The sequence below is a fragment of the Camelus bactrianus genome, chromosome 6 (assembly GCF_048773025.1).
Source record: "Camelus bactrianus isolate YW-2024 breed Bactrian camel chromosome 6, ASM4877302v1, whole genome shotgun sequence".
Lineage (NCBI taxonomy): Eukaryota > Metazoa > Chordata > Mammalia > Artiodactyla > Camelidae > Camelus > Camelus bactrianus.
Window position 1 is genome coordinate 81048287 of NC_133544.1, and position 24816 is coordinate 81073102.

Here is a 24816-nt window from a genome sequence, read left to right on the forward strand (position 1 = left end):
ACTGCCCCTCGTTTATTCTGGAATGTAGAGAATTTTCAGGTCTTACACCAGCCTCTTGAGGTTTTCATTTTTCATCTAACCCGAAGCTGGAAGGAAGCTTAAGGTGCATCAGTTCCCCACCAAGTCAATGAGAGGAGGCTGTTCAATACAGCATGGAGTTCACTCAGCTCTACCAACAGTTAACAGCCCTGACTTCCCCCATTTCTGATTTTATTAAAAATAATAATATAACCAACGAGAAACAAGAGCTTCCTCTTAGAGCCAAAACCAGGCCATGCCTCTGAATCATCCATGAAGCTTTGTGTTAATATTAATAATAAAATAATAAGAGCTAATATTTATTAATATTCACCAGGGACTGCACTAAGTATTTTACACGAATCATCTCACTCAAACTTCAGAAAACCTGAGGGAGGAATTTACTACCATCCTCACTTGCAGGTGAGAAAAATGAAAACACAGAATAAAACCTTGTTTAGGACAGACCAGCTGGAACGCTAGACTGAATGTCCTCTGTTGCTCTGGTTGCTCCTCAGGCCCAAAGATATCTGGTCCGGCCACTGCAGCCAGCCAGGGTCACAGTGCCCCCTACTGTACAGGCCTGCAAGACTCCTGGTTGCAAACAACAGGTGTAAATACTGCTCTCCAAGTTCCAACAGCCCTCAGGTCAGCAGTGAAGCAATGACCCAGGCCCCTGGTGTCCCTGACACTACCCTCCCCTCCCCTCCTGACATCAGTCAGCTGAAGCCAGAGGGGTTTTGATCTGACTCAGACCCTCTCCCAGTCAGCCCCAGCCCCTGCAATGGCTCCCTGCAGTCTGTAGGGTGAGCGTAGCCGTTCCAGGCACCCTGTGATCTGGGCCTGCCCACGTCTCCAGCCGCCTGCCTCCCACACTGCTCCCCTCATGCTTCACTGACAACACCCTCACCCTCCAAGGCAGCACCGGACAGCAAGTCTGCGATCCTGCACTCCTGTCCTGAGCTCCCAGCCTCCCCTGCTGTCCAGTCACCACTGGTATCTGGCAACGTGGTGATGGTACCTACGAAGGTTTGCTGGATGCACGGGACAAAGAAACTACAGGATGTTTGGTGACTTATGAAAGAAAATGTAGCCAAAGTGTCGAATGTATTGTTTCCACTCTGTGGTTTATTCAAAGTAGGGCACAGATGTACTATCCCAAGCCTTTTCTTTCCTCATCTGTTAAAACGGGAGTGTAAAGTAGGTATGATGAGGCTGTCAACGGCAGAGCTCTGAAACTCGGCACCAGGGAAGTTTCACACATGGAAGTCCCTTGGAACCACCTCTCAGACCCAGGCAGGAGCTTCCACCACACCAGAAGGTTGCCTGACCCACTCCCGCCCCCACCAAGTCAATGAGAGGAGGCTGTTCAATACGGCATGGAGCTCACTCAGCTCTACCAACAGTCAACAGCCCTGACTTCCCCCATTTCTGATTTCATTAAAAATAATAATATAACCAACGAGAAATAAGAGCTTCCTCTTAGAGCCAAAGGTGGGCGTGCACTTGCCCTGCTGTGAAGAGGGAGACGGAACCGCTTCCTCTCCTGCAACCCGCCCCCAGCTCCCCACGACAGACCAGCTCCAGCAGGCTGGCCCTCATCACGCCGGCCCCCACTGACCTGCATGTCAGAGTTGGTGAAGCTGCAGGCCGACAGGTAGTTGGTGTGCATAGCGACAGACTTCTTTTTGGCAGCCATGTTTTCATTTTTGTCAAATGTCAGTGGATACACAGAACACTTATTATCCAAACCACTGGTATGGAAAGACAGAAGGGTCAAATGTTAATACAGGGCAATAGAATATGTGCAGACTTTCTCACTCCCACAAACTTTTCAAAATATTTTCCTCTAGCAGTATCATATGTTGTAATTTTCCCCTCAACTTTGACTTCGAAGATTTTCAAATGTACAATAAAATTGAAAAAAATTAGTACAATGAAGCCCCAGACCCTTTCGCACAGGTTCACTAACTTAACATTTTGGTGTATTTGCCATGGGAGAAAATTTGGGACCATTTGAACGCAAGTTGCAGACATGACATATTACATCTAAATACATCAATTTGCAAATTCACATCACCTAAAAATAAGAATGTTCTTCTATAATCACAAACTCATGATTACATCTGAGAAAACTAACAAAGATTCTATAACACCATGTAACACCGCATTCAGTCTTTCCCAACTGTCTCCAGGATCCAGGGCCCAATTAGGTACACACATTACATTCTGTTTTTATATATTTTTAAGATCTTTTAATGAAGAACAGACACATTTTGTTGTTGCTCATGACTAGAGATCTTAGGTCAGTTAATTGTCTTACAAATGTCACACACTCTGGATTTGTCACACTGTTTCTTAATGGTTATATGCAAGTGTAACACTTTTAGTAATAATATAAGTGTGATATATAAAGGTGAGATTGTGCACTTCTTTTCCACTGCTTTACTTTAGGGGGCTTGCAATGCTTTTAACCCCAAGACTGATGATGACAACTTTGATTACTTGGTTAAAGTGGGAACCACCAGATCTCTCCTTGGTAAAGACGATCTGTTTGTAATTACAGGCCTACCTTGTTTTGCTGTGCTTCACTTTATTGCCTTTTTTTTTTTTAATTGAAGATTTGTGGTAATCCTGTGTCAAGCAAGTCTATCAAGTGCCATTTTTCCAATAGCATTTGCTCAGTTCGTGTCTCTCTGTCACACTTTGGTAATTCTCACAATATTTCAAATTTTTTCATTACCGTTTTATTTGTTATGGTGATCTGGGATTAGTGATCTTTAATGTTACTATCATAACGGTTTTGGGGTGTCACAAACCAGGCCCGTATAAGATGGGGAACTTAATAAATGTTGTGTGTGTTCTGCCTGCTCCACCACCCGGCCGTTTCTCTATCTGTCTCCTCCCCTCAGGGCTCCCTATTTCCTGAGACACAACAATTTTGAAATTAGACCAATTAATAACCCTACAATGGCCTCCCAGTGTTCAAATGAAAGGAAGAGTCACATCTCTCACTTGAAATCAAAAGCTAGAAGTGATTAAGCTTAGGGAGGAAGGCATATTAAAAGCTGAGAAAAGCCAAAACTAGGCCTCTTACACCAGTTAGCCGAGTTGTGAAGGCAAAGGAAAAGTTTTTGAAAGAAATTAAAAGTGCTATTCCAAGGAACACACGGATGATCAGCAAGCAGAGCAGCCTTACTGCCGACAAGGAGCAAGTCTGAGTGGTCTGGATAGAAGATCAAGCCAGCCACAGCATTCCCTTCAGCCAAAGCCTCATCCAGAGCAAGGCCCTAACCCTCTTCAATTCTATGAAGGCCGAGAGAGGTGAGGAAGCTGCAGAAGAAAAGACTGAAGTCAGTCAGTAGAGGTTGGTTCATGAGGCTTAAGGAAAGAGGGCATCTCCATAACATAAAAGCGCAAACACAAGCAGCAAGTGCAGATGCAGAAGCTGCAGCAAGCTAACCAGAGGATCCAGCTCAGATCATTCATGAAGATGGTGACACTAAACAACAGATTTTCAATGCAGACAAAACAGCCTGTGTTGGAGGAAAATGCCTTCTAGGACCCTCATAGTTAGAGAGGAAAAGTCAATGCCTGGCTTCAAGGCTTCAAAGGACAGGCGGACCCTCCTGTTAGGGGCCAGTGCAGCTGGTGACTCGAAGTTGAAGCCAGTGCTCACTTACCATTCCCCAAATCCTAGGGCCCTTAAGAATTAGGCTAAGTCCACTCTGCCTGTGCTCTGTAAATGGAACAGCAAAGCTTGGATGACAACACATCTGTTGACAACATGGTTTACTAAATAGTTTAAGCTCACTGTTAAGACCTACTACTCAGAGAAAAAGATTCCTTTCGAAATATTACTGCTCGTTGACAAAGCACATGGTCGCCCAATGGCTCTGATGCAGACGCACAACGAGATTAATGTTATTTTTATGCCTGTTGACACAGCATCCATTCTGCAGCCCGTGGGTCAAGAAGAAATTCCAACTTTCATGTCTTCTTTAAGAAATACATTTTGTAAGGCTATAGCTGCCATAGAAAGTGATTCCTCTGATGGAACTGGGCAGAATAAATTGAAAACTTTCGGAAAGGATTCACCACTCTCAATGCCATTAAGAACACTTGTGATTCTTGGGAAGAGGTCAAAATATCAACATTAATAGGAGTTTGGAAGAAGTCGATTCCATGCCTCACGGATGACTTGGGGGTGAGGGGTTTAAGACTTCAGTGGGGGAAGTAACTGTAGATGTGCTGAAAACAGAAAGAGATTTGGTATTAGAAGCTGAGCCTCAAGATGGGGCTGAACTGCTGAAATCTCAGGATGATACTTTAATGCATGAGGAGTTGCCTCTTACGGGTGAGCAAAGAAAGTGGTTTCCTAAGATGGAATCTATTCCTGGTGAAGATGCTGTGAAGGTGACTGACTGAAATGACAACAAAGGATTTAGAATATTATACAGACTTAGCTGACATACAGTGGTGAGTTTTGAGAGGATGGACTCCAATTCTGAAAGACGTTCTACTGTGACTGCAATCCCATCAGACAGCACTGCACGTGACCGAGAAACTGCTTGTGAAAGGAAGAGTCGACGGATACGACAAACTCCACTGATGTTTTATCTTAAGAAATACTGACAGCCACCCCAAGCTTCAGGAGCCACCATCTTGCTCAGTCAGCAGCCATCCCCACTGAGGCAAGACCCTCCACCAGCAAAAAGATTATGACTTGCTGAAGGTTCAGTTGATGGTTAGCATTTTTTAGCAGTAAAGTATTTTTTGATTAAGATATGTACATTACTTTTTTTGGACACAATGCTATTGCACACTTAACAGACTCCAGCACAGTGTAAACACAACTTTTACATGCCCTGGAAAACCAAGAAATTTGTGTGACTCACTTTCTTGTGATATTCGCTTTATGGCAGTGGTCTGGAATCCAACCCACAGTGTTTCCAAGGTACGCTTGTGATAACACTCTGGTGTGACACTTTTAGGGCACGTGACTATCCTGTTCCCAGAAACCATTATACAAATGGCGTTAGCATGATTATCCTTGTTTGAGTAAAATATTACTTTATGGGTACAAAACAGTGATCTTCTAATCTGGTAATTCCATCTGCATTTATTAGCTGATACTTTTCTGCTCACTTGGATTCTTTTTTCTCTTCAACTGTGCTTTGATCCAATACTATCATCATCCCATGTAATGCTGAAATTGTCACAACTCTGGACAGTGAGGGCCTCTTCAAGGGGCTCCTTATTCACTGATAAGACTTGAATATCCCCTTGTTTTCTGAAACAAGAAAATATCCTGGGCTCACTTCATTCTCTTCCTGTCCTAGACCTACAAGCAGTCTTACTCCAAGGAGCCCTGCCTCCATTTAGCAGGAACGATGTTGAGGAGGGGCACTCTCTCCAGAGGCCTGGGGAAGCTCGGGGACCCCTTTGCCTTTCCAATTGCTTGGAGGTGCAGGTGTAGATGTGGGTAGTCTATTACCAGCAGTTAGCTTTGGCAAGCTTGTTTATAGATTGTGTGGGTGGGAGTGCTTTGCACTTGGCTGTGACAATGAACCAGCGCGCACCAGACCATGCGCTTCCCTGATCCTCCAGGCGAAAACAGTTCTCTGAAGTTTCGGAGTAATTCCTGTCGCTTGGTTGGGATACTCACACTGTGGGTTATTTGCATTGCTATGAGAAGCAGAAAAGCCCTGCGGTGCGATGCACTAGGTACTGAATCTCTGCTTTAGTACCCAACTCATTTTGTGGTCTTGATTACGTTTTTTAGGTTCTCTGAGCTGTCAGTGTCCTTAACTATAAAACGGAGTAGACCCCACCCACCCATCACAAGGGGCTGTTGTGAAGATTACACAGAGTTCAGTATGGGCCCCTGATGCATGACAGCGGCTCAGTAAGTGGTCATTAGTGTTATTTTAATACTCTTGCTTGGAGGCAGGTACTATGTTTCATGCATCTTTGAATCCCCCTAGGACACCCAGAATAGTGCTTTGCACACAGGTGCTCATATCAGTGCACAATACCTGAATAAAGGCTTCCTGGGGATATGGCTTCAAATAAAAAAAATACATACATATGTATATAAAATCAATTGGCACATTTTTTTGAGAAGTGGATTGTGTAAATACTAGTGTAGTTTTAGCTTTCAAGTTTGGAGCCAACTAAGAGATAGACCCAGTAGTCAGGCAGATGAAGATAAACCTACCCCTGTCGTCACCTGTAAAGACATTCAGAGAACGTGGCATAGGTGTGGGCCTGTGTGGTAAGGGAGTTACAGGGATGTCACAAAGCCATGGCTGGGAAACACTATGTGAGATTATCACTAGAAACTCAAATGAATCACAGTTGCTCTTAACGGTTCTAGGAAAGGTCTGAGCAGGGCAGAGGGTGCGGTCTTTCTCAGTTTAGTTTTTGAAGCTCTCTCCTCATCCACTGGACTCTCCATATTTTAAAAAATGCTTTCATAAATATTCCCAACTTGAACGTCTTCTGCTTTGGTTTTTATATCAACCTGCGAGGCAGCCAGCGGAGGTCCTGACCTTCTACCACCTGCCAGGGTCCAGATGACTGAGATTAAAGAACCAGCCATCCCTCTGCTCTGAACTCTCTGCATCAGGGTGTCACCAGGAAGCTGTCTACCTGGGCTTTGTAAAATTCTTCCACTGGGTTTCATTTAGTGAGGATTAAAATAAGAAATAGCCTACAGAATCATTTTCTAAACTACTGTTGAAGACACTGTACACTATGGTTATCATATTCATTGCACATCGCAGGAGCTACCCAATATATTCTTTTTCTAATTTGAAATGAGATCTCTGATATCTCAATCTCAAATGTTGATAAATTTATATAACCCACCCAACTCTATGCATTTGCTAGAATTAATGCCCAATTAGAAACACATTACCCTAGGGTTTTTTTATTTTAATGTAGAGTATTTATTATTCCTACTGAGTAGTGAAGAATTGACCTTACTTAATAAGAGGTCTGGCTTTGCCCTCAGCTACTGGAAGGTGATCCCTAAGCTCCTGAAATGCTCTGCCTGTTGGAGGTGTCTTTGTTTGCCTGGGGCTTTGGCTACTGGACAGTCTAACACTGTGATTTATGATGGGAGCTTTGGGACGCGTCCTACGAGTTCTGACCTCTGGAGGAAGTGGAGATTTAAGGTATTAGCCTCACCTCCAGGAGAGACTGGAGCCTCAAGGTCAGCCATGGGCAGTTTGTGATGGAGCCCCGCCAAAACCCTGGACACCAAAGGCTCTGGTGAGTCCTCCCCATAGGCAATACTCCAACTGTGGCCAGGAGGAAGGAATGCCACCTGTGACTTCACAGGGAGGGGACGACTGGACACTCCACGTTTGGACCCCTCCCGGACTCTGTCCCCTGTACATTTTCCTTTGGCTGGTTCTAATTTGTATCCTTTCATTGTGATAAAACTGTGATAAAAATGAGAGTTAAGCAGAGCACTTTCCTGAGTTCTGTGAGCCTGATGGTGATTGTGGGGAAACTGGCTGGTGGCTGAACTGAGGGGAGCCTTGTGGGGCTGCACCTTGTAACTGTTCAGTGGGCCGAACTCCTCCACACCACCTTGTAGTTGTGGTGTATGTATATAAATGTGTTAGATGCATGTGTGTTTACAGCTGTATCTTTATCTATATTTATATGTGTGTGTCTTTTATTGTGGTCACTTCCTTTCAGGAAGTAGATGGGGATACATTTTATCTAAATACTACCTTCCAGTTATAAAAAGAAGATACAATCTACTTTTGAGTTATTTAAAAAATTTGAAAATATGAAATACATGTATGTAAGCAATGTCTCCAAAGGAACACAGGGTCTCAGCAAGTGCTGAGAGTGGGAAGTTGCCCCCAAGCAGCCATCCAAAGGGAGGTGACACCAGGGATGATGGCTGGTGTGACTCTGGCTGGAGAAGGCGCCAAAGGTTTTGCTTGGAAGCCCAGGCTTTTCATATTTGAAATAAAACTCACTTCTCTTGATCATAAAGATAACATATGCTTATTCTTAAAAACTGAAAATAGACAAAATTATGATGAAGAGAAAAATACCCATAGTCCCATCATCCAGAAAGAACTACTGTTGTGTTTTTGGTATAATTCATCACAGCCTTTATACTGATGCCTCTTCTCTAAACATGGTTGAGATCCTACTATGGAAATATTTTGAATGGTCTCAAAATTGTTTCACACAGGGACAGAGAATTATGTTGGCTGAAGTTCTCACAGCCAACTCTGTTAAACTGAGCTCCAGGAGAACAGAGATTAAGGAAAATCTTCCTAAGAATCTTGACACTCTTTTCAATTATCATAATTAAGAATTTTTCATTTTTAATGGCTATATAATATTCCATCCAATTCATGTATCATAATTCACTTAACAATTTCCTTTGATGGACATACTGTTTCCCCTTTTTCTTTTTTGCTTTATTTTAAATAATGCTACAATATGTGTTATTGTTTATATGGTTTTTCTATATTTTTGGATCATTATTTTCAAACATTCTTAGATGTGGAATTACTAGGTCAAGGGTTATATATTTTCAAGGTTTTTGATATACATCACCAGCATGCTTTCCAAAGAGCTTGCACCAATTTATAGTCCCTGCCAACATCATTTGCGAGTGGAGAGGATAGGTTTGACACTTACACTACTAACAATCTGTAATGATAAAAACTATGAAATATTTTTTTGTAGTTTTTTTCTTTGATAAAATTCAGGGAGGATTACACACTGCTTAAATAAACAACAGAAATTACAAGTTCTTATTCGCTTGCTTGTTTCCGTCCACAGAGGAGTCCTGCATGGCTAAGAGGACGTGTGAGAGGCTGCTGTCGCCTGACTTACCCGCATGCAATGGCACATCCCGATGGGGCGTACGCACACGCCATCACCCACGTGCAGGGCATGGTGACCGCGTGCTCCTGAAACACAGCACACACCGTCACAGAAGGAACGAGGGGTGCTTCTACACAAATGTCAACTCTTACAAATAAAATCACTGGAGTCCTACTAAATCACATTCTAGTTTCAAAGGGCAGTGGAGTAGGGTAAAGACTGGCTCAATACCCACGAGGAGATCCAGCTTCCCTATCATCAACCAAACTTTATGTCATATATTCTGACAGTTAAAAATCTCAACCAGCAAAACAATAGCCTCAATGTTTTACTTCTTTATTAATGTGATACTCCTCTTGTTGTTGTGAATGCATATTGGGGCTCGTTTTCTCTGAAAGGTCCATCTGAATTTCACTTTGGATACATATACACTTTACCTTATTTACTCAGATTCCCTCTGTTATCAAAACATATTCCTGAATGATGGGGGGAGGGTATAGCTCAAGCGGTAGAGCACATGCTTAGCATGCATGAGGTTCTGGGTTCAATCCCCAGTACCTCCACTAAAAATCAATCAATCAACCTAATTACCTCCCCCCTAATGAAACCCCCCAAAACAAACAAAAAAATACTCCTGAATAAAAAACTTTCTACACGTATATGATGAGTCTGTTTACTTGTAAGTGAGTATACAAGAGCCTCTGCCCCCTCAGGGTCCTAAAGCATTCCTGGGCAGCTATGATGGGGGTGGGGGTGGGGAGGGTGAGCGGAGCTGTGCTCAGGGAACCTGTAAAATGGAAGCCTTAAGAACGAGGTGTAAGTCCTTGGCTCCTGGCTGGTGTCTGAGTCACTCACATCCTCTTGCACGCAGATAAGTCAACAACAAAGGCACAGTGCAAATGCTTCTGCGTCTGCAGCCTTATTTCCATGGGAGACATGGGCCCTGGCCCTGGTCGCGGCACCAGTGAGAAGTGCAGCCTCATGGAGGCTGACCACCTGTCCTACCTCAGTCTCCTTCTCCATCTGGGAAGGGGGAGGCTGGGACTGGATGGTTTCTGAAGTTCATTCAATTGGGATTAACAGATACATACCACTATATATAAAATAGATAAACAACAAGGACCTACTGTATAGTACAGGGAACTATATTCAATAGCTTGTAATAACATATAATGGAAAAGAATCTGAAAAAGTATATGTGTGTGTGTGCATATGTGTGCATATATACATACATGCACATGACATTCACTGAACACATTCAATAACGTGGAATGAGGACGCTGCTCAGTTTGAGACAGATATAGGTTTCCTTTTTCAGACAGTGAAAAGGACGACTTTCTTTCTAAGTGACTACTGGAATCCATATTTAATACACAGTACTTGTTATTGTAAATGCCAACACAATGCGGGCACGAGAGCACACCTGCACATAGAGTCCAGCCTTTCTATTTAGTCTCAATTTAGGTCTAAATTGGGGCTGTGCACGCCTCTGCCAGACTTGCAGGAGGCTCACAGACTGCATCCCCGGGAAGTGCCATTTGATTCCACCGCAACCTCAGCTTCCCATCCCATTAGCTCAAGTCCATTAGCTATGCGGTCAAGTCAGAGGGAGGGAAAGAGAACTGGGGATGTGGTACCTCTCATCACCAGTCAGAAGAAAAATCATAAATGCAGGAGCATCTGTAAATGGGACAAGTTTCCAGGCCACGGCCTCTCCTGTTCTGGTGTCAGTACCCTCTACGTTAGCTCCGTGGGCCCTTCTCTGGGTAAGGGGTTCGGCTGGAGAGCGGAAGGAACACTACAGTGGGCTGCGAGGCTGCCCGAACATGGATGGGCTCTCATGGGGTCTGCACCCCGAGACAGGCTCCTGAAGGGCAGGGCGACCACTAGCGGGGTGCTTGGCAAGGATGAGGACAGGGCTGGGGTTATGAAGGGCCTCAATCCAGGGGACCATGCCTTACCTTGTTAGTAGTGAAGGAATCCCACACAATCACCTTCCCATCCTGGAGGGAAAAGAGTAAACAGTTCAACAAACTGGTGGTCACCAGTGGGGAGAGGGAAGGCAGAGGGGAAATACAGGGGTAGGGGATGAAGAGGTACAAACTATGTGTATAAAATAAGCTATGAGGATGTCCTGTACAGCACAGGGAATATAGCTAATATTTTATAGTAACTATCACTGGAGGATGACCTTTAAAAATTGTGAATCACTATGTTGTACACCTGTAACTTATGTAATATTGTACATCAACTATACGTCAAAGGAAAAAAAAAAAGAAGATAAGAGTAAACAGTTCAAGAATTGCCCACAAGCCTTTCCAGGTAACTGCTGAGACCAACTCAGAAAGCCACATCCAGCTGGGCACTGCCAAGCGGAAGCCAGGGCAAGCAGCCGGACAATCAAGACCCTCCAACCTACCCTTGAAGAAATGGGAGTAGGTGGGGCAGCACCTCCCAGCCTGACGCAAGGCTCAGTCCTCAGCCCTGCATCCCTTGTGGAGGTACGACCACAGAAAGCAACGCTCCAACACTTCCTCTGCACCACTTATAAATCAAGCACAAACTGCTAGTAAACTGTCATCACCACCACACCCCGTCAGTGTCGGTAAGTTAACCAGGTAAGAGAAGCCTGAAATCACTTTCAGATGCCTGACGGTAACTAACACTCTCTGACCTTCTCCTCGCCATCCCCACCATACTGTCCTCTCTACCAAGCACCTTTGACTGCACATTCCCTGCAGGGCTGTGCAAGAGCTCCGCCCCATTCTGGGCCCTCCACCCTCCCTTCGTGGAAGCCGTGGACGGGGGCTGGGTGGGCCTGAGATCAGTCTGACTTCCCCAGGTGCTCGCAGACATTGCACACCCACCACACCTGAGCTGCTGAGAACAACATGGGACTCACACCTATGATGGTGGGGACCCCCGGGGGCAGCTGTTCTGGAAACAAAGAGCCCTCTCTGTTGAAGGTGAGCTCTGGGCTGGTGATGCCACAGACAGCGCTGCCACCTTCACTGCAGCCGCTGCTACAGCCGTCACGGAGTGGGGGGTGGGGGGTGCGGAGGGGCTCCGAGGTCATTTATTTGTAATACAAACCCACCAGAGACAAATCCACATGAGCCCCGGTCCCCACAGTGCAGTCACCTGCCCAGAACGTGGTATCCGGGTTGTCTGGGCCCCGGGGCTCTGGCCGGCAGTGGAGCAGGACGGCTGAGCCAACTTCCTTCAGCACATGGGTCCCCCGAGCATCCTCGGGGATGGAGAGTCCGCAGCCTTTGCGGCAGGCTTGATGTTTTTAATCACTCAAGCCATGTGAAGCCCAATCTGGTGAGTGAGGTGGATGCCACTGAAGGGCACCAGCAAGGTCTGGGTATCTCAAGTGACAGCTGCTCGCTTCACTTGATCTGATGGAAGATGTCCATATTGGTGCTGCGTGAGGCTGAGAGGCTAAGATCAAGGTCAAAGCCGGCAGCTTGGGGCCTTTCAAAACTCCTAAGCACATTGGTTCTTCCAGTCTAATCTCTCTGACTAAACGCCCAAACATGATCGTGATGTGTGGGTGGATTAGATAACAGCGCAGAGCAGAGAGCAGGGGCTCTGACTGCGGCGGCGGGATACAGACTCAGTGCATCGCCCAAGTCAGTTCCCTTCAGTCTTCCTCCACCGCACAGCCTGCCTGCCTGGGCCCACCGCCCACCCACTGTGTGCTGTGGAGAGAGCAAGGCACCAACAGGCAAAAATCAGTCTCATAACTAAACGCAGCGTCCTCCACAAGCACAGACAGATACACCAAGGGCCTACGTACCTGGAGAGACTGTGCCTCCACCCCGAACCCTAACCCACACAGTCAGGCGGATTAATCTGCCACCATTTAAGGGAGAAGGGCTGCTCTGAGTCACTAAAGTCTGCTCCGCAGCCCTCATGCTATTTTCCACCTTCCTCCCACACCCCACCCACCTCTCCTGTCTCTGTGCAGTAGACGTGGATGGATGGCGTGAGTCAGCAGGGCCCAAGCGTCCCTCCCTCCCTGCCTCTCTAGTAAGAGTGGTACGTGAGAAACAGAAAATCCAACATACGGTATCCTTCCAAGGATAAAAAAAAAAAGTCTGAAAGTCTGGGCAGCAACATGTACATCTCAACAACCACTTTGTAGAAATGAGCATTTGAATAAAGTCTAGAAAGAAATGCTCTAAAATAATGACTGTGACAGGGTGGTAGGAGTAAAAACCTTTTCTTTGTTCTCTTTTCCAGTAAAATATATAAGTAATAAACTAAAATTTTTATGACCATAAAAAAAGCAAGTGCAAAGTGACAGATGATTTTTTAGGTAATAACAGGAGATTAGTAACACCTGTGCTATCAAACACAGTACTGACAGAGACATTAGGGTTTATGGATTACTTAGACTATGTACAGTTTTTATGCTTAAAAGGGTTATAAATAAAAACTAAATTCTCCTTTGAAAAGGCTAGACTAAAGGTAGAGGCAAAGGCTGGGGGCCGTAAAAACATATGACTTCAGTTTATGGTTTCATGTTCAATGCATGTAACATCAAAAGAGACATAAAAAGCCCTAAGCACTGGTAGCCAGCCTCCTGAAAAACATATCCTTGTCCAGGCCCCTCCCTCATTAGATCAGGGTTGGTCTGTGTGACCAGTGGAACACGGCAGAAGGGAGGGGATGTCAGTTCTGAGGCGAGGGCATCAAAGACAGCACGGCTTCTGCCTGTCTCCTCCTCTTGCTCTAGGGGAGGCCAGCTACCATGTGGTAGCAGCCCAGTGGAAAGGCCCACACGGTGAGGAGCTAAGGCCTCCAGCCAATGGTCATGTGAATGAGTCATTTTGGAGGTGAGTTTCTGCCTTAGCCAAGCTGTCAGATCACTGCATCCCCCATCAACATCCTGACTGCAATCTGATGAGAGACCCTGAGGCAGAATCACCCAGCTGAGCTGCTCCAGATCCCTGACTCTCAGAAACCATGTAAGATACTAAATATTTGTTACTTTAAGTTGCTGAATTTGGGGGTAATTTTTTACACAGCAGTAGCTAACTAAGACATAAGATGTAAAATAAACTATGTCAACTATATAAAATGAATGAAAAAAATCATACTTCACAAAATACAGATCTTAAATTTGTCCTTTAAGGCATAAAAACTGCTAAACTCTTAAACTGAAAGAAGCCACAGTAGCTTCTCAATCACTTATGCCCTCAATGCAGGAAAAAAAAAAACCCTGCTGTTTAAATAATGGCTTCACCCACAAATAAGACCCTGAAATACGCTCAAGAAGAAATAACTTTGAAAAATGGTGTGTCAAATATAGTTTATAAATTTCAGTTATTACCAATGCCAAATCTACCCAAATTAGTGAATTAGTTCTCAAGTGGGCCAGAGAATTCTTCATGCAGCTAACTCGTGTCCTTTGGAGAATACACAGTCATGATGTTCAGCATTCAGAGAGGGTTTTTTTGAAAGGGTGACTCTCTTTCCCCTCAGCTTTGAAATCAGAAACTTGCCCACCACCACCCGACAGGTGTGACGTACCTGTGACGAGCTCACGATCCTCCTCTTGTCCTTGCACCAGTCCATGCACAGGACCTTGTTCCCGTGGCCTTTGAGGGTCCTTCTGGTCTTCATGACAAACTGTCCAAGGGCCTCCACCCGCTCTGCCACCTGGTGCACTAAAAGGACAAGGCACACTCAACCTTGTGGCCGAGGACCAGGTTCTGAGACACAGACAGTGTGACAACAGTGCCCCTTCTTGAGAAATCCTCCCTTCCTTCTCTCCAAACACTTCAGTGTGTATTTCCTAAAAACAAGGGCCTCTCTTACATTACCACACTATAATGATCAAAGTCAGAGAACTGACATTGAAACAATACTATGTCCAATCTCTAGACCTTATGGAGACACTCTCCATTGTCCCCACAATATCTTATACAGCAAAAGAAATTCCAAGATCCCGTGTTACATTCAGTGGTCACTTTCTTTAGTCTTCAGTCATTTTGTTCCCCAATCTGGGCTTGTCTGATGCTTCGGGTAACGCACGTTTGGCAGGAAAACCACAGACTAGCACTGAGGTCCTGCCTGCACACTTGTCCTGTCAGGAGGCACCTGCTGTCTGGCGGTCCTATCATCAGCAATGTTTACTCTGATCATCTGGTTAAGGTGGCATCTTCCAGAGTTCTCCACTGCACAGTTACTATTTTGCCTTTTGCCATGAACAAGTACTTTGTGGCGATGCACTTGGAGAGAAGCTAAATATCTTGTTACTCATCAAAGCTGAATACCCTACTTTCAACATCCTTTAATGATTCTTGCCTGAACCAATTATTATGAGGTTGGCAAGTGGTGACTTTTCTAATTCCATCGTTCCTTCTGCATTTTTAAATTGGCTTTCTAATGTAAAGAGGAGTGTTCCTGCCTCCCTAATGTATTCATTCATTTACATCGATATGGGCTCACGGATTCTCACTTTAAGAGATCACAATCCTTTCCTATTATTTATTTTGATGTCCGACTCGCCCCTGATTTGCTCAGTGGGACCCCATCAGGCAGGCTCCAGAGACCTTCTAACAGGCCCCCACCATCCTGGGCACGTCTACTGCAGGCTCCTGTTCTTCCCTGACCCCACCCCCCACCCCCTCCGGAAGCAGCCACCCCTCCAAGAAGTCTTGGTTTCTTTCAGTTGCCCCATTTCATTGTAAGGAAAGAACAAAAGAGTGAACAGGTTAAAAAGCTGTAAAAAAAAAAAAAAAGATTGCTAAACTGTAGAGTGCTACACGAGCGTGCAATTATTACACCATGGCTTCTGCGAAAACACTGAGTTGTTTATAGCCACAAACAGCACATTAGTCTTTTATGGACACATTCTTCACAAAACACACTGAATGAAATTTAAAAACAGACTGAATTTTTCTAGTTTCTTATAGGCCTTTTTCACAAGCCTTTACCAGCTCCAAGCTGCGACCCTATTCCAGATAGTATTTCACTTTGAAACTTGATGTCCGTATTACTGCTGCTCCCCCCAGTTCAGCATTATATAGCTATTTCACGTCCCTCTTACAAAAAAAAAAAAAAAAAAGATGACTTGCCAACCAAAATAGGGCCTCCTTACACAATGCGAATTTGAACACATCCCAACTATTAATTATTTTTTCTCACTGCATTTTCTTTCCCCATATGCAGATTCACTCCCAACCCACTCTATCCTGCTTCTATCAGCCCAGTCTCACATCTGCTGAATTAAAGAGTTTTTTTTTAAGTTGAAATACCAGGAAATAAAAAGAAAAACAAAAAAACTGGAAACAAGCTTAATAGGTTCTGTAAATCATTTGTGGGAGTTCAGTTCAGGGTCGATGTGGTTTCTCCTTTGCCTTCTGATGAACTACCCCTTCAGGACTTAACTTTGTCTTTCTTTAAAAAAAAAAAAAAAAAAGAAACGATGAGCACAAGCAGCTGCTTTCTATAATAAGAACTTCCTAGAATATAATGATAACCGTTTAAGAAACCCCACCAGAAGGTAAGTGGCAGGAGGAGGGGGTGCTGCCTCGTTGGATCTCCTTGGAGCATAACCGGAGCGGAGCGTCCGGAGCCGGCGGGTCCCAGCCCCGCGCAGCCGCACACCAGCTGCGCCTCCGCCAGCCTCCCCGCCACCTGGCTTCCCGCGCAGGGTTGTTGGGATGAGCATCAACGCCTGGCACAAAGGGAGCACCCGAGGAGTGTTAGCTATTATTCTTCAGCGTGGCACACTGTGGGTACCCAGTAGATATTTATTGAAAGCATAAGGTAAATGCTCAGTGATTATTAAAGTTCAATCAAATGCAGCAATCCTAACTAAGCAGCTGGTTTTGGTGGGCTAACGTAACTTTTAAGCTGCTTTCCCTTCTTTTTCTGTATCTTTCCGTATTTCTAATCCATCATCTCTGCTTCAGCTGCCAAGCAATTCCCAAATTTGATATATATTCTTCCAGACCGCTTCTTGGCATGTATGTGTGTATGTGTATCAGCCAGTTACACTCCACATACAATTTTGGGGACCTGTTTTTTTACCTGATATGTTTATGGGTGTCTTCCCATGTCAAATGTAATTATCTGTTATTTTTAATGGCTGCAGAACATTCCACTGTATGGATATACCGTTATCTAAGAATTCCCTACCAGTGGATACTTACTATGCTCTGCGGCCTCTGTGATACTCCTTAGATAAATTCCAACTCGTGGCATTGCTCAATCAAAGGGAAAGCACATCTTTAAAGGCTTTCAGGGCACGCTGCCATTACCCACCATTCACGTCATGTCTCCTGCGTGACAGGTCCTGGGCGGAGAGCTTTACACTCAGCCTGAGGTCACAGGCTTTATCCTCATTTCTACAGAAAAGGAAACAGGCTGAGAGAGGCTAAGGACCTTATGCACACCCACCTGGACCTCTAAGAACAGACAGATTCCTCCCACCATGGGGTCAACTCTGGGCAGGTGGCTTTGATTCTTCAGAAAATCAACGACAAGGTGAGGCAGTGACAATGGCTTCCTGGTCAAGGAGACACCCCAACCTTGGATCCCCCACACTTCCTGATGTAGGCAGAGCAATGGCTCAGTTAGACCAGTTGTTAAGAAACCTGCCTTCGTCCTGGCTCGGCACCAGCTGGCTGGGAGAGGGGTGCAAAGTTAGAGCCAGAGAGGGTCCTACTGTCTCAACAAGCAGGTGGGAGCACTGTCCCTGTGCAGGGCTGAACCCACAATGCCTGGGGCCTGGGGTCAGGCAGTCTGTGGATCAGTGGTTTTCAAATTTCTGAGTTGCACAAGCTCCTCCCCACTGGGTCCCACCCTGGGCCCTGCCCTCTTCTACTTTCTCTCATAGATAAAATCTTACTAGAAGCCAATCTAGAAACTAGACAGAGCAGAGCCAAGCTGGTGGATGGTCGAGGGAGCAGCTGGGCTCAGAGGCACATCAGCTCAGCACGCTTCTCGTCCACAGGCCCGCAGGTCCAAACAGCAAGTGTGCAGGCCAGCAAGTGTGGGGCCCCAGCCCTGTCACTTCTCGGGAAAGGACAATGAGGCCTGAGGGGAGGGCAGGACTGATATAAATTAGAGGTAAACAAATGTCTCCTCTGAGCCTGTGCCTTCCTCTGTAAAATGAAGGTGTGAAAGGTTTATCTGGATGGGATCTTGGAAATAATCTATAATTCTGGCTTCAGGCAAACATGAACTTTTCATCACGATGTGGCTTCCTCTCAACTTTCAGGGAATAGCTTTGTTATTTATTTTATGATCAGAGCACACAGGAACCTAAAGTAAAATGTAGAACATGCAGGTTAATACCCATGAATTCAGGCCATGAAAATTCAGAAAGTGAAAATACACAACAGTGCCATTCCCAGTGTTCCAGAGGCTGTGAAATAACGACCCCAGCAGCAAAAGGCTCTAAAATCTCCCTGACAATGAACACTGTGAAATCGACTGCAAACACAGACACAAGTTCAAAACAAGTGAGAGGTTTTAAACAGGAAAACAGAACTGTTTTGAAAATGAACTTGAATAACCTTCTAAATTTTGCACCAACATACAGTCTTGTGATGGCCACTATTTGGTAGAAGAGCAAAGGAATCAAGGAGGAAAAATTCTCCAAAGCTAATTTTTAAAAACTCATTCTGTCTGATTCTACTCCAAGGTAGAATGGGGTGGGATGTATACAGAAGCCTCAAACAGCTGGATGGATGGAAAAATATTTACCATCACGTGACCTCACCTGTACTTGTCAGAGATTTTTGAATTGCCCCCATACCGTATATTAGCCACAAACCGAAAAAACCTACCCTGAACTCCCAAATTAAAAGTTGCAAGGGTTCAGTTATGGTGCAGCCTTTATGATGGAGTACTACATGGTTCCAAATCATAATTTTTAAATACTGACATTAAAAAGAACTGTAAAATGACACAATGAGCTATTCAATCCATTGGGTTAAATTAAAACCAGACTCAAACTATACCTAGTACAGTCCCAAGTACGCTTATAAATACAGACACAAACATGAGCAGAGAAGCTCTGAAATACATCAAAATATTGAAAGTGGCTACCTCTGGGTGGCAGGGTCACGGAGGACTTGTTTGTCTGCACGCCTGAATCTGCTACAGTGGACATCACTTTACTGGGACAGTTTCTAGAGCCACTTGCATTAGCTGGCTCTGTGTAACTATGAATGCAGAGCAAGGAGAAGGAGAGAGGAAATGAAAGGCAAGTCTGCTTTCTGCTCTTTCTGACACGGCAAGCCACATGCAGAAGAGCAGCTGGAAGGAGACTGCTCTGCTGGGAAATTCACGTCTACAAGCCTCTGGACCCGCAGCATATTTCCTTAGAATGCAGAAAAAGTGAATCAACATCTTTGCTTCAGACTAATCCAGAAATTTGATTTTTCTAAATTTCTCCCTACACCATAAAATCAGAATAGTCCAAGACTCCAGCCATAAAGCCCCTGAGAATAAAACCTTTTAGAAAGTCACACTGAGAACAGATAGAGAAGTGAATAGCATTGGATGATAAAACCTGTGATTTCCCATATTTTGTCTAGATTTGTGCCTACAGAAATAACATAAATCTTCTTCGAGTTGCTCTGTTCCTAGACAAGAATAGAACATTCCCCAAAGGAGCTGGGACCCTGGATGAAGCCCCCACACAGGCCCACCAGGTGGTCACACATGTTGTCTGAAAGGAACACGGCCTCCCTCCTGCTGCCTGTTCTCAGCCTGGATACCCGATCATTTAGCAGTTTAATTTCAAGTTTAGAACTCTTTAAAGTTGAACTCTCTCCCTTTCTTCTTGACTCCCACTCCAGTATTTACATGAAAGCAGTAAATGCACAGATGGCTATAGAATGAAAAGTATCTCTACGTCCCCCCGACTCTCCTCTCTAGAGGTAACAGGTTTCCCAGATGTAGCACACACACACATAAGCATCTCGTTTAATGAGGTCATGTTATATACACTGTGGGACATTTTGGGTTTTTTTACTTAATGTTGACATATTTTCTCACACACACACACACACACACACGTTTTTTCCCTGTCTAATGTGAATCTCAGCTCTCTAAGAGATGGCCCAGCACAGTGAGGAGCCTGGTGACTATTGCCCCTTCTCCCTCAGAGTAGCTGCATAACCTCTGGGAAATCCTTTAACCCTTCCTTGGATCTCAGCTGCTTCCTCACCCATAAGGAAAAGGGTAGAGTTGCTGGGAGAAGAAAACTTTCTGAGCCTCAAGGCTGAGGCTGAAACAGGGGACTCCTCTAGTTTTAAGAGGTGTGTAATAGCACCCCCCGCCCCCGGCCGCAAGATGTCCACATCCTAATTCCCAGAACCTGTAAATATGTTACCTTAGTGGCAAAAGGGACTTTGAAGATGGGATAAAGTTAAGGACCTTGAGACGGGAAGATTATCCCAGATTATGCAGGAGGGCCCAATGTAATTAATTATAAGGATCCTTACAGGAGGGAGGCAGGGGGCTCAAAGTCAAAGAAAGCGGTGTGATGTCAGAAATGAGGTTGGAGTGATGCGAGGCCATGAGCCAAGGATTGCAGGCAACCTCCAGCAGCTGGGCAAGACAAGGAATGGACTCTCCCATAAAGTCCCCAGAAGGAATGCAGCCCTTCTGACCCATTTTAGACCTCCCCCCTCCAGAACTGTGGGAGAATACATTTATGTTGCTTTAAGCCACTCTGTGGAATTTGTACAAGAGCAACAGGAAACGAATACAAGCTGTCACCTGATGGTTCTAAAATGCCTTAGAGTCAAGCAAGGGAGCGCCTACCCACGGTAGAAAGTAAGCAGAAGGCAATGAGGGGAACAGGTGCTGAGAAGCAGGAAGCGCTGGGGGAGGGAGGGGAAGGCAGAGCAGGGACTCGGGGTGGGGGCTGCGGAGTTTGATGTAGGCTGCCTTCCCCTAGGCCACCATAAATGCCCTTCCTGCTGTTAATGCCGGCCCAGGATCTGACATGGGGATGAGGGCCCAACAGGATGGACACTGGACTGAGGGTCAAAGGGATGGGAGCTGAAGAAGTGAGAGTCTGGGGTTCAGTTAAGTTCACTTTCCTCCAAGTTTATGCTCTGTGATTTTGTTGTGTTGACTTTTTTAAGTCAAGAATTTAGGCAAGTCAGAGCTAACAGAAGGCTGACCAACTGTCCCGGTTTGCCCAGGACCAAAGGGCTTCCTGGAATGCAAGGCTTTCCGTTTTAAAACTGAAGAGTCCTGGATCCACCAGGATGACTTGGTCACCTTAGCTTGCAGCCTAAAGAGGTTTCCCAACTGGGGTAGGGGCTACAGGGCCACCTATAATATAATGACACCAAAATGCAAAAACACACACGCTCAGGAAGAGGCTGGGAGACTGGAAGAGAGAACAGCCCAGTGATCCGAGACCACGGATCTCGGTGGGACAGACTGTGCTCAGAGGAGGAGAGGTGCTCAGTGCTTCCGTGATCCCAGGGGGCTATGATGGATGGAGAGGCCAGCCTCCTATGAGGGTCACCCTTGTGGACCTGAAGGCATCAGAGATGGGACAGGGCTTAGGGCCAAAAGGAAGGCTTAAGCCATGTGCCAAAGTCCTTAAGAAATAAGGAGCCTGGATGGGGGCGAGTAGGGGGTTCAGGACACAGCAGTATGGAGTAGGGTGGGGGCAGTGGAGGGGAAAGGGAGATCATTGAATGGTTGGAGCCTCAAAGGAGCAGGGTTTTATATGAGAGTGGAAGAGAAGTGATCCAGAAGTGCAGAAAAAATAAAGGACACCATGACCAAGTGACTTCTGGGCTTTTTAACTCCAAAATTCTGACATATGCAGGTGGGGATAAATCCTCCCACTGTGGGTCCAAAATCTGGCCCTGGCCTCTGAGGGTACTGCATTCTTGGCAGGACATGGGTTCCCTGTTGGAAAGTGGCACTTGACTATCTCTGTGCCTTAAGGCAATTTACCAATTCACAGAAAAGACTGAAAAATATCCCAGTGGGCAGCCTGTACTCTTCAGTAGAGTTTCTGGAGACCACCCTCTGCATAGAGCACTAAGAGTTTTGGCAAAAAAGCTGAAGTGAGGCTGGGCTGGAATCCTGGTTCCACTACTTACTAACTGGGATCCTTTCACCTCTCTGTGCCTCAGTTTCCTCATCTGTAAAATGGAGAAATCAGATGACCCACCTGAGAGGCACCAATATGCTGCTTACAGCACCAGCGCTGTTGTCTGCAGGGTGTGGGAATTTGCAAAGGGCAATGGGGCAGACCATCATCCATCCCCTACTTCTTCTCTGGTAACAGAACCCAACTTTAGGGCTGGTAACGTGCCCAGCTCACTTCTCCCTTTCTCAGCCTCCCTTGCCTTAGCCATGTGCCTTAGTTCTGGCCAATGAAGTGCAAGCAGAAATCTGTTGGGGGAGAAAGGAAGGTTTTGAAAATAAGTTTGGCCTTCCTGAAAAGAAGGAGAAATAGAGGCTGGTGCTCATGTCCCCCCTTCTTCCAGCCCTGGATACAGAGGTGATGTTTGGCCTGGGGCCATTATATTATCACCATGGGGCAAATGCCAGTGCTCTCAGGTAGTGGAGAAAAAAGTGTGGGTTCCTGGAGGCATGTTGGCAGCTGAATCAGAGCTGGTGATCACCTCCCCTTGTTCTTGTTAAGAAAAATAACTCCCAATTTGCTTAACTACTTTATTTGGAGTTTATAGTTAATTGTAGCTGAACACATTTCTAAATGATATAGGGCTTAGCCTGCCTCCTATTTAAAGGAGGGCCCTATAAAAGCACACCACATTCGAGATTCAGGTCAGCTGTTTCTATCAAGTGATTTTTTTCAAAGAAAGGAATCAGGTGCTAAAGGATCTAGTAGCATGAACTCCATTTTTCTTTTCCAAACAGGATGGAGAGGGGATAATAGCAACAGGAATGGCAGAAGCACAACGTATAGGTGTGCCTACGGGCACCGTGGGGAGGCTGTGTTCAGCAAGGGGCTGAAAAGAAAGCAGATAAAGCCACTTCCCCAAGCCTAGCGTGAGCCCAAGCTCTGCTGAGGACAGAACATCTGACAGAGTAAAGGGCAGCTGATCCCACCAAGAGTCATGTAGCCTGGCTATTTTGTTGCACACCCATAAAAATCACAGAGCTGGTTCTGAATTATGGTTGTAGTCAAGAATGTAAATGTATTTACGATTGATACTGCTCTTCCATGCCAACCACACCGCATCCATCCAAAAGCTTCTTAAACAGCCTTAAATGAACTAACTGTTTGGGTCTGGTAAGCTCCTCTGCTTCCCTTCCCCTCATCTGGCTCTCCACCTTCAAAAAGAGGGAACAGAGTGGAAAAGTGAGCTTTTAAATCAGAATCTGATTCTCTGCAAAAGCAAAACTAAGAAAAGACAACTGTGATAGAGAAAGTCGAATGATTGTAAAACAAGAGTTTATCCTAGGCCGCGTCCACAAGGGCTCGCTGCGCTTGCCTCCACTGGCAACCCCCTCCACCCCGCTCCGCTAGGGAAGGGCGTGAATATGATCAGTTTGCACCCTCCAGGCAGGTTTTGACGGTAACCGGTCCCACGATCCTTCATCAGGAGGGAAGCAGCTGGATGCTGCTACCACCCGGCGCCCCCGCCCAGAGGCCGGCTGGCCTCCGCTAGCGGGCGGGGACGCTGCGAGGCTAGGGGCCCCCACCCGCGCATCCGGGGGCTCGGGCCGCTACCCGCGCCTCATCTGGAGCCCGGGCACCGGAGCCCTCAACCAGGGCGGTGGCGTGGGCCTGGTTCCGGCCCGGGGCCCAGGCCGCCCCCCTCCATCCTCCCGGGAGCAGGAGTGGGTCTCATTTCCTCCGCCCGCCTCCCTGCGCGCAGCCCCCGCCCCGGCCGGCACTCACGCTCCACGTCGTGCAGCTTGGCCCGCTCCTCCTCCAGTTTGCCCTTGAGGCTCTCGGCCTCGCTCTTGAGCGACGCCAGCGTCTCGTTCTCGTGCAGCCCGTCGGCTGCCATCTTCGCGCGGGGACGCGGCAGGGAGAAAAGGGATGCGAGTTAGCGGGCGGCGACGGTCTAGCCAGCGAGCGGGCGCCCAGCCGCCGGCGGCGCAGCTCCAGCCGTTTCCCCGAGCGCGCCCCGCCCTCCGGCGCTGACGCGGGCCGCTGCGAGCCGGGCTGCGGCGGCCGATCACCTCCCCTCCGCCGGCTGCGCCCGCGGGCACCCGCGCCCCCTCCGCGGCCCGCGCCGCTGTGCGCGCCCCCGCGCAGTGTCCCCAGGTAGGCTCGCGTTGGCGCCGCTGCGCACGCCACCTGGGGACGCAGGGACAGTCGTGCCCATTTTACCGGTGAGAAAACCGAGGCTGGAAGATGATAGGTGACTTGCTGAAGAACGCGCACTTAGTGAGGGAGGAGCTGGGATTCCAACCCAGGACTGCCCGGCCTCTGGAGGTTTGGTGAAATTCCAGCTATACAGCCCTTCCATCACCCCTTCCTCCCACTCCCCCGCACAGATCTCCCCTGCTTGCGACTTGATGCGCTTGCCCAGTGGCTTCTACGTGCAGAGAGTGGACGAGAGAGAAGACAAGGGGGCCTGGCTCGTGGCACTGGTACCCGGCCTGATCCCTGGGAGCTCTGATGCTCCCCATACAACTAACTGGAAACTTTACTTGATTGTTGACTTAAATATACAAAAATAAAACTAGTTCTGGGTTCTGAGGTCTTTGCCCTTACTTTTCTTTTATTCACTTGGGTATTAAGTTCCTAGCTTGAGGACAGCAAAAGCAAGTAGTGATGGGGCTGGGGGCACACAGGGGCCCAACTCAGGGCTTCTGAGCCTGTGCACAGTGATCACAGACACGCCACTCCTGAGGTGACTTCCACCTTAGAATGAAGCGTTGCTACAGGTTCCCTCAAGGAAGCAAGCTTGGTGACTTTGTGGCTGACTCCAGCATCCTCTC

At 46.5% G+C, this 24816-nt stretch overlaps 1 protein-coding gene across 1 annotated transcript in view; it reads right to left on the minus strand.

Moving 5' to 3' along the window:
* Window positions 1-24071, minus strand: part of GNB5 (G protein subunit beta 5) — a 37173-nt gene extending 13102 nt beyond the window's left edge. The window contains exons 1-5 of the mRNA XM_074366134.1: window positions 23765-24071; window positions 14428-14564; window positions 10848-10889; window positions 8896-8972; window positions 1640-1772 (exon numbers count right to left, since the gene is read on the minus strand). Coding sequence (XP_074222235.1) covers window positions 1640-1772; window positions 8896-8972; window positions 10848-10889; window positions 14428-14564; window positions 23765-23876 — 501 coding nt within the window. The 5' untranslated portion in view covers window positions 23877-24071. The remainder of the gene's footprint in view (window positions 1-1639; window positions 1773-8895; window positions 8973-10847; window positions 10890-14427; window positions 14565-23764) is intronic.
* Between the last annotated feature and the right edge of the window lie 745 nt (window positions 24072-24816).